The sequence below is a fragment of the Dryobates pubescens genome, chromosome 13 (genome assembly GCF_014839835.1).
Source record: "Dryobates pubescens isolate bDryPub1 chromosome 13, bDryPub1.pri, whole genome shotgun sequence".
NCBI classification, from domain to species: Eukaryota; Metazoa; Chordata; class Aves; order Piciformes; family Picidae; genus Dryobates; species Dryobates pubescens.
Window position 1 is genome coordinate 1,011,123 of NC_071624.1, and position 9,399 is coordinate 1,020,521.

At 67.8% G+C, this 9,399-nt stretch overlaps 1 protein-coding gene across 1 annotated transcript in view; it reads right to left on the reverse strand.

Annotated features, from left to right (window-relative positions):
- Positions 1-8,864, reverse strand: part of LOC128897657 (skin secretory protein xP2-like) — a gene marked incomplete at its 3' end in the record, with an annotated part of 31,025 nt that extends 22,161 nt beyond the window's left edge. The window contains exon 1 of the mRNA XM_054166468.1: positions 7,926-8,864. Coding sequence (XP_054022443.1) covers positions 7,926-8,864 — 939 coding nt within the window. The remainder of the gene's footprint in view (positions 1-7,925) is intronic.
- Positions 8,865-9,399: the final 535 nt, after the last annotated feature.

The window sequence follows — 9,399 nt, forward strand, 5'->3', positions numbered from 1 at the left end:
AGGCAGAGGCACTGCAGCTGTATTGCAGCCATATATTAGCAGCAGGAGCTGGGAGCTGAGGCTGTGATGGATGAAGGAGGCTGTTGCTAAAGCAAAACAACCACCCAAACCCCCAGCCAGAAGAGCTGAAGTTTATGGGGAGTGCAAACTGCTCCTAAATCTCAGCCTAATTGGGTCATCAACAGCCTGGGAGCTGCTGCCTGCTCACACCGGGGGGGGGATACACAGCACAGCAGGGCAGGGCTGGAAGGGACCCCCAGAGAGCACCCAGCCCAGCCCCCTGCCAGAGCAGGGCACCCAGGACACAGCCAGGGGGGGCTGGAAAGGCTCCAGAGGAGACTCCACAGCCTCTCTGGGCAGCCTGCTCCAGGCTCCAGCAGCCTCACAGCCTCTTACACCCCTCCAGACAAACCAGCCCCAGGTCAGGACCTCAGGACTGATGTTCCAGGCTCTTCATCACCCTGGTGGGATGCTCTCCAGTGCATCCCCAGCCCTCTGGCACTGGGGACCTCAGAACTGGACACAGCTTTCCAGCTGTGGTCTCGGCAGGGCAGAGCAGAGGTGAGGAGAACCTCCCCAGCCCTGCTGGCCACACTCCTCCCCATGCCCCCCGGGCTCCCCTCGGCCCTCTTGGCCTTAAGGGCACATTGCTGTCCCATGCAGCACTTACTCTCCACCAGGCCTCCGAGGGCTCTCTCCAGGGGGCTGCTTTCCACCTCAGAACACAGCTGCCAGGGGTGTGGGAGGACAGCAAAGCCTCACGGCGGTCCCGAAAGCAAAGCCAGGTGTTGGAGCAGCCCTGCAGGGCTGCAGATGTCAGCTTGCTGCTCTTGCAGGGGCAGGAGAGTGTGGGGGAGCTGCTCTCTGCCATCAGAGAGGGTCCTGGCAGCCTTGGCAAGGGCTGTGCCCCTGGCAGCTGTGGGCAAGAGGATGTGGCAGGAGCTTTGCCTTCCTTCCTTCCCTCCTGGGTTTGCTTGGGGTTTGAGCTCTCCCCCTGCTCTGCACCAAGGCTGGGCTGGAGAAAGGCAGAATAACTCCCTTCAGATGAGTGGTTGCACATCCCACAGCCTTTGCTCCAGGCTGCCTGGAGGCTGCTGGACAGCCCTGCACCGTCCCCAGGTTTCCCTGACACTGCCTCCAAGACCTGCCCTGCGGAGCAGGGAGCTGTGCAGAGCTCAGCTGCAGCTCAGGGGGAGCAGGAGCAGGGCCTGGGCAGCTCTCTGCCGCCACAGCACAGAGCTCAGCCTCCCAAACTCCTGCCAAGGGAGCTGCTGGGGGCTGCCCACAGCCATCAGGGCAGGAGGTGCTGCTGGGGGCTGCCCACAGCCATCAGGGCAGGAGGTGCTGCTGGGGGCTGCCCACAGCCATCAGGGCAGGAGCTGCTGCTGGGGGCTGCCCGGAGCAGTCAGGGCAGGAGGTGCTGGGGGCTGCCCACAGCCATCAGGGCAGGAGGTGCTGCTGGGGGCTGCCCACAGCCATCAGGGCAGGAGCTGCTGCTGGGGGCTGCCCACAGCCATCAGGGCAGGAGCTGCTGCTGGGGGCTGCCCACAGCCATCAGGGCAGGAGCTGCTGCTGGGGGCTGCCCGGAGCAGTCAGGGCAGGAGGTGCTGGGGGCTGCCCACAGCCATCAGGGCAGGAGCTGCTGCTGGGGGCTGCCCACAGCCATCAGGGCAGGAGCTGCTGCTGGGGGCTGCCCGGAGCAGTCAGGGCAGGAGGTGCTGGGGGCTGCCCACAGCCATCAGGGCAGGAGGTGCTGCTGGGGGCTGCCCACAGCCATCAGGGCAGGAGCTGCTGCTGGGGGCTGCCCACAGCCATCAGGGCAGGAGCTGCTGCTGGGGGCTGCCCGGAGCAGTCAGGGCAGGAGGTGCTGGGGCTGCCCACAGCCATCAGGGCAGGAGCTGCTGCTGGGGGCTGCCCACAGCCATCAGGGCAGGAGCTGCTGCTGGGGGGCTGCCCACAGCCATCAGGGCAGGAGCTGCTGCTGGGGGCTGCCCGGAGCAGTCAGGGCAGGAGGTGCTGGGGGCTGCCCACAGCCATCAGGGCAGGAGGTGTTGGGGGCTGCCCACAGCCATCAGGGCAGGAGCTGCTGCTGGGGGCTGCCCACAGCCATCAGGGCAGGAGGTGCTGCTGGGGGCTGCCCGGAGCAGTCAGGGCAGGAGGTGCTGCTGGGGGCTGCCCGGAGCAGTCAGGGCAGGAGGTGCTGGGGGCTGCCCACAGCCATCAGGGCAGGAGGTGCTGCTGGGGGCTGCCCACAGCCATCAGGGCAGGAGGTGCTGCTGGGGGCTGCCCACAGCCATCAGGGCAGGAGGTGCTGGGGGCTGCCCACAGCCATCAGGGCAGGAGGTGCTGCCGGGGGCTGCCCACAGCCATCAGGGCAGGAGGAGCTGCTGGGGGCTGCCCACAGCCACCAGGGCAGGAGGTGCTGCTGGGGGCTGCCCACAGCCATCAGGGCAGGAGGTGCTGGGGGCTGCCCGGAGCAGTCAGGGCAGGAGCTGCTGGGGGCTGCCCACAGCCATCAGGGCAGGAGCTGCTGGGGGCTGCCCACAGCCATCAGGGCAGGAGGTGCTGCTGGGGGCTGCCCACAGCCACCAGGGCAGGAGGTGCTGCTGGGGGCTGCCCACAGCCATCAGGGCAGGAGGTGCTGGGGGCTGCCCACAGCCATCAGGGCAGGAGGTGCTGCTGGGGGCTGCCCACAGCCATCAGGGCAGGAGGTGCTGCTGGGGGCTGCCCGGAGCAGTCAGGGCAGGAGGTGCTGCCGGGGGGCTCCTGAGTGCCGGCAGCGATCCCGGGGGGGGGCGCTGCGCAGCGGGGTGCAGAGGGAGCTCAGCCACTCGCCGGAGGTGCCAAGGACGGCTCCAAAGGAGCAGCCACTGAGTGGGGATCGGCAGCTAATCTCTCCCGAGGGAAGGTTATTTGTTAACTGCCTCTTGAAGAGCTTCTGATGGAGCTGAGGGAAGGGTGAGAACTCCTCTTCACAACCACCCCCGAGGGTTACTCATCCCTCTCTGGGATGAAAGCTAAAAGCTTCTTGAAGGAGAGGGAGAACATCTCCAGACAGCAGCAGAGATGCTTCAGGCTCAGATCTCTCCCATCTGAGAGGGGCAGAGGTTCTCCAGCCTCAGGGAGACCAGGGCTGAGACCTCCCTGGCAGGCAGATCCCAGGGTCAACCTTCCAGCTTGCTGCCACTCCAGATGGGCAGCAGTCCCTCAAGGGTGCATTTAGGAACAAGCTCTGCACCAGCAGGCTGCTGGAACACTGCAGCAGGCTGCCCAGGGAGGGATTTGCAGCCCCAGCCCTGGAGATACTCAGGGTGAGGCTGGGCAGGGCTCTGGGCAACCTGCTCCAGTGGAGGATGTCCCTGCTGGGTGCAGGGGGTTGGGCTGGGGGAGCTCTGGAGGTCCCTTCTAGGATGCCCCTGTAGAGATGCTCAGTACCTGCCCCTGCTCCCAACCACCATGGCTCAGTGCCTCCATTCCTAGCCCCCAAACACCAAGCAGGAGTCCCTTGAGAGGCAGAAAATCCTTACCCAGGCAAGGAGGCTTCCTCTGGCTCCATTCACACCTTCCTGTTCTGCTAGGCAGCTCCAGCCCCTCCTGCCCCAGCCTGGCTCTGTGCTTGGCACTGCCCTGAGCCAGCTGCAGGACCTTGCCCCTGGCCCTGCTGAGCTCCATGGGGTCGGTTTGGGCTCAGCTCTGCAGCCTGCCCAGGGCCCCCTGGCTGGATCCTTCCCCCCAGTGCCAGCAGCACACAGCCTGGGGGCCTCTGCAGGCTTGCTGGGGGAGCCTCAGTGCCCCTGCCCTCAGAGGTCATTTCCAACCCAAGCCACCCCCTGGGGCTCTCCTGCAGGGCAGAGGCTGTTTGGCTCCTCGGGAGCCCAGAGGGGTTGACCACAGCCCTGAGATGCCCTCAGACAGGCAGTGCCCCCTGGCATGGCCTCGGGAGGCATCCAGCCTGCTCCAGGAGCAGCAAGAGGGCTGAGCAGGGAGATACATCGGTGCCAGAGGGAGACAAATGAGGCTGAAGTCCCTCCCTGTTTGTTTTAACGTTTGGAATGTTCTGGAGCAGATTTATGCCTCTGCTCCAAAGGGTTTCTCTCTCTGTGCCTTACTCCCTCTCTTTTTTGTTGTTCTTCTTTTAACAGGAAGGGAAAAAAGCCCCAAAAAGGCCAACTTTGGAGTTAATTGGATTCCAGGGCTTCCCAGGCAGCCACTGCCACTGCTCTCTGAGGAGAGGGATGTGAGCTGGGCCCGAGCTCCCCCCCAGGAGGCTGCAGGCAGCCAAGGTCTGCCCCCTGCAGCCCCGGCCCGGGGGGGAGCCACAGCCGGCAGAGCCTCCCCTCTGCGCCCCCCGCCGGGGCTGCGGGGCCAGCAGAGCCTGCTGCTGCCCTGGGCTCAGCCAGCCAGGGGCTGCCAGGGCTCAGGGCACCTTTCTTGGCTCCTGATTTGTCTCAGCCTCTGGGAAGCTGCAGAGGGGAAAATGCTTCCCTGCCTTTCACCCCCGACAGGGACCCCCCCCCAGGTCCCCACCACCTCCTCTTGCCCTGTCCTGCCCTGGACATCCAGCAGCTCCAGAGCAGGGATGCCCCAGCAGGGACCCTGCAGCTCCTGCCACCCCCAGTGAGCACTGCCCCCACCCCTGCCCAACCTGCACCCCAAACCCCCAGGCCAGTCACCCCACACCCAAACCCCACTCACCCTGCACCCCAAACCCCCAGGCCAGTCACCCCACACCCAAACCCCACTCACCCTGCACCCCAAACCCCCAGGCCAGTCACCCCACACTCACCCCACACCCTGCACCCCAAACCCCCAGGCCAGTCACCCCACACCCACACCCTGCACCCCAAACCCCCAGGCCAGTCACCCCACACCCAAACCCCACTCACCCTGCACCCCAAACCCCCAGGCCAGTCACCCCACACCCAAACCCCACTCACCCTGCACCCCAAATCCCCAGGCCAGTCACCCCACACCCACACCCTGCACCCCAAACCCCCAGGCCAGTCACCCCACACCCAAACCCCACTCACCCCACACCCCAAATCCCCAGGCCAGTCACCCCACACCCAAACCCCACTCACCCCACACCCCAAACCCCCCAGGCCAGTCACCCCACACCCAAGGCCCTGACCACCTGCTCCAGTTTCAAAGCCATTGTTCCTCATCCTGGCACTCCCAGCCCTTGTCCAGAGTCCCTCCCCAGCTCTCCTGGAGCCCTTCAGCTGCTGGAAGCTGCTCTGAGGTCTGCCTGGAGCCTTCTCCTCTCCAGGCTGCACAGCCCCAGCTCTCCCAGCCTGGCCCCACAGGGGAGGTTCTCTCCAGCCTCTGAGCAGCCTCATGGCCTCCTCTCCACAGTCTCACAGCATCACCAAGGCTGGAAGAGACCTCAAAGATCATTGAGTCCAACCTGGCACCACAGACCTCATGACTAGACCCTGGCACCAAGTGCCACATCCAATCCCCTCTGGAACACCTCCAGGGATGGGGACTCCACCACCTCCCTGGGCAGCACATCCCAATGGCCAACAACTCTCTCTGGGAAGAACTTTCTCCTCCCCTCCAGCCTAAACCTCCCCTGGCACAGCTTGAGACTATGTCCTCTTGTTCTGGTGCTGGGTGCCTGGGGGAAGAGCCCAACCCCCACCTGGCTCCAACCTCCCTGCAGGGAGTTGTAGAGAGCAAGAAGGTCTCCCCTGAGCCTCCTCTTCTGCAGGCTAAGCAACCCCAGCTCCCTCAGCCTCTCCTCACAGGGCTGTGCCCCAGACCCCTCCCCAGCCTCCTTGCCCCTCTCTGGACACCTTCCAGCAGCTCAATGTCCTTCTTGAGCTGAGGAGCCCAGAGCTGGACACAGGACTCAAGGTGTGGCCTAACCAGTGCTGAGCACAGGGCACAATGACCTCCCTGCTCCTGCTGGCCACACTGCTCCTGATGCAGGCCAGGATGCCATTGGCCTTCTGGGCCCCCTGGGCACACTGCTGGCTCATGTTGAGGCAGCTGTCAATCAGCACCCCCAGGTCCCTCTCTGTTTGGGAGCTCTCCAGCAGCTCCAGGGCTCTCTTGTGTTGATTCCTTCACAGCAGAGGTGGACAAGGGGCTCCAGAAGCATGCTGACCCTCCTAAGATGCTCTCTGCAAGAGGTGGTCTTGAAGAGACCACCAGGAAGAGAGCTTCCCCCAGGAGCCCTGCAGCTGTGCCCCCCCCAGAGCTGAGCCCTGCAGCTGTGCTCCCCCAGAGCTGAGCCCTGCAGCTGTGCCCCCCCCGAGCTGAGCCCTGCAGCTGTGCCCCCCCCAGAGCTGAGCCCTGCAGCTGTGCCCCCCCCGAGCTGAGCCCTGCAGCTGTGCCCCCCCAGAGCTGAGCCCTGCAGCTGTGCCCCCCATGAGCTGAGCCCTGCAGCTGTGCCCCCCCCGAGCTGAGCCCTGCAGCTGTGCCCCCCCAGAGCTGAGCCCTGCAGCTGTGCCCCCCCAGAGCTGAGCCCTGCAGCTCTGCCCCCCCAGAGCTGAGCCCTGCAGCTGTGCCCCTCAAGGAGCCCTGCAGCTCTGCTCCCCCAGAGCTGAGCCCTGCAGCTCTGCCCCCCCCCGAGCTGAGCCCTGCAGCTGTGCCCCCCCAGAGCTGAGCCCTGCAGCTCTGCCCCCCCAGAGCTGAGCCCTGCAGCTGTGCCCCTCAAGGAGCCCTGCAGCTGTGCCCCCCCAGAGCTGAGCCCTGCAGCTGTGCCCCCCCCGAGCTGAGCCCTGCAGCTCTGCCCCCCCAGAGCTGAGCCCTGCAGCTGTGCCCCCCCCGAGCTGAGCCCTGCAGCTCTGCCCCCCCAGAGCTGAGCCCTGCAGCTGTGCCCCCCCAGAGCTGAGCCCTGCAGCTCTGCCCCCCCAGAGCTGAGCCCTGCAGCTCTGCCCCCCCGAGCTGAGCCCTGCAGCTGTGCCCCTCAAGGAGCCCTGCAGCTGTGCCCCCCCAGAGCTGAGCCCTGCAGCTGTGCCCCCCCCCGAGCTGAGCCCTGCAGCTCTGCCCCCCCAGAGCTGAGCCCTGCAGCTGTGCCCCCCCAGAGCTGAGCCCTGCAGCTGTGCCCCCCCCGAGCTGAGCCCTGCAGCTCTGCCCCCCCAGAGCTGAGCCCTGCAGCTGTGCCCCCCCAGAGCTGAGCCCTGCAGCTCTGCCCCCCCAGAGCTGAGCCCTGCAGCTCTGCCCCCCCAGAGCTGAGCCCTGCAGCTGTGCCCCCCCCGAGCTGAGCCCTGCAGCTCTGCCCCCCCAGAGCTGAGCCCTGCAGCTGTGCCCCCCCCGAGCTGAGCCCTGCAGCTCTGCCCCCCCAGAGCTGAGCCCTGCAGCTGTGCCCCCCCCCGAGCTGAGCCCTGCAGCTCTGCCCCCCCAGAGCTGAGCCCTGCAGCTGTGCCCCTCAAGGAGCCCTGCAGCTGTGCTCCCCCAGAGCTGAGCCCTGCAGCTCTGCCCCCCCAGAGCTGAGCCCTGCAGCTGTGCCCCCCCCCAGAGCTGAGCCCTGCAGCTGTGCCCCCCCCGAGCTGAGCCCTGCAGCTGTGCCCCCCCCAGAGCTGAGCCCTGCAGCTGTGCCCCCCCAGAGCTGAGCCCTGCAGCTCTGCCCCCCCAGAGCTGAGCCCTGCAGCTCTGCCCCCCCAGAGCTGAGCCCTGCCCTGTGCTGGGGGCATCCAGAGGGCACCGATGGAGAAGGAGATCCAACCTCCAACCCCCCCGAGCCCTGGGTCCCCTCTCCCAGCCTGAATCTCTCCTGCTGCTCTCCTCTCCAGCTCTCCATCCCTCCCAGGATGCGAGGGGCAGGCCTGGAGAGCACATTAGAAGCCACTCGACTGGAAAATCGTTTCTGGCCTAATGCGAGCGCTGAGGGCTGCAGCCGGGGGGAGGAATGCGACAGGCAGAGGCTGCCTGGGGAGGAGGGGGCAGAGCTGCTCAGTGCTTCGCCCGTCTGGTGCCCAGCCCCGGCCGGGAGCGCTGATCGCTGCTTGCCGCCGGCCGCCGTGGCGCTGGGGGCTCCGCTCCGCGCTCGCAGGGCTGGGGGCTCCGCTCCGCGCTCGCAGGGCTGGGGGCTCCGCTCCGCGCTCGCGGGGCTGGGGGCTCCGCTCCGCCCTCGCGGGGCTGGGGGCTCCGCTCCGCGCTCGCGGGGCTGGGGGCTCCGCTCCGCCCTCGCGGGGCTGGGGGCTCCGCTCCGCGCTCGCAGGGCTGGGGGCTCCGCTCCGCGCTCGCAGGGCTGGGGGCTCCGCTCCGCCCTCGCAGGGCTGGGGGCTCCGCTCCGCGCTCGCGGGGCTGGGGGCTCCGCTCCGCGCTCGCGGGGCTGGGGGCTCCGCTCCGCGCTCGCGGGGCTGGGGGCTCCGCTCCGCGCTCGCGGGGCTGGGGGCTCCGCTCCGCGCTCGCGGGGCTGGGGGCTCCGCTCCGCGCTCGCGGGGCTGGGGGCTCCGCTCCGCGCTCGCGGGGCTGGGGGCTCCGCTCCGCGCTCGCAGGGCTGGGGGCTCCGCTCCGCGCTCGCAGGGCTGGGGGCTCCGCTCCGCGCTCGCGGGGCTGGGGGCTCCGCTCCGCGCTCGCAGCGCTGGGGGCTCCGCTCCGCGCTCGCAGGGCTGGGGGCTCCGCTCCGCGCTCGCAGCGCTGGGGGCTCCGCTCCGCGCTCGCGGGGCTGGGGGCTCCGCTCCGCGCTCGCGGGGCTGGGGGCTCCGCTCCGCGCTCGCGGGGCTGGGGGCTCCGCTCCGCGCTCGCAGGGCTGGGGGCTCCGCTCCGCGCTCGCAGGGCTGGGGGCTCCGCTCCGCGCTCGCAGGGCTGGGGGCGTGCTGAGCATCCCCCGCCGGGCGGCTCCGCGGGAAGCCGAGCAGGGGCCGCTCCCGGGCGCTCAGCCCCGCGGCTAATGCCTCTCCTGGAGCCATAAATCACAGAGCTGTTGAGGCTGGAAGGGACCTCAAAGATCATCAAGTCCAACCCCCCCGCCCGCTGCTCAGCCCCTGCCCCCACAGCACCTCCCTCAGCACCACAGCCTCCTGCGCCGTGAAGCCCTCCAGGCATGGGGACAGGCTCACAGCGTCACCCAGGCTGGAAGAGACCTCAGAGATCATCGAGTCCAACCTGGCAGCACCACAGAGCTCGTGACCAGCCCATGGCTCCAAGTGCCACATCCAGTCCCCTCTTGAACACCTTGGACTCCTCCCTGGGCAGCCTCTGCCAGGCCCTGACCACTCTGGCACCAAGGACATTTCTCCTCCTCTCCAACCTCAGCCTCCCCTGGCACAGTTCCAGGCCATTGCCTCTCCTTCCATCCCCTGAGACTGGGGAGCAGAGACCAAGCCCCCCCTGGCTGCAGCCTCCCCCCAGGGAGCTGCAGAGAGCAAGAAGGTCTCCCTCAGCCTCCTCTGCTCCAGGCTGAACATCCCCAGGGCCCTCAGCTGCTCCTCCCCAGCCCTGCTC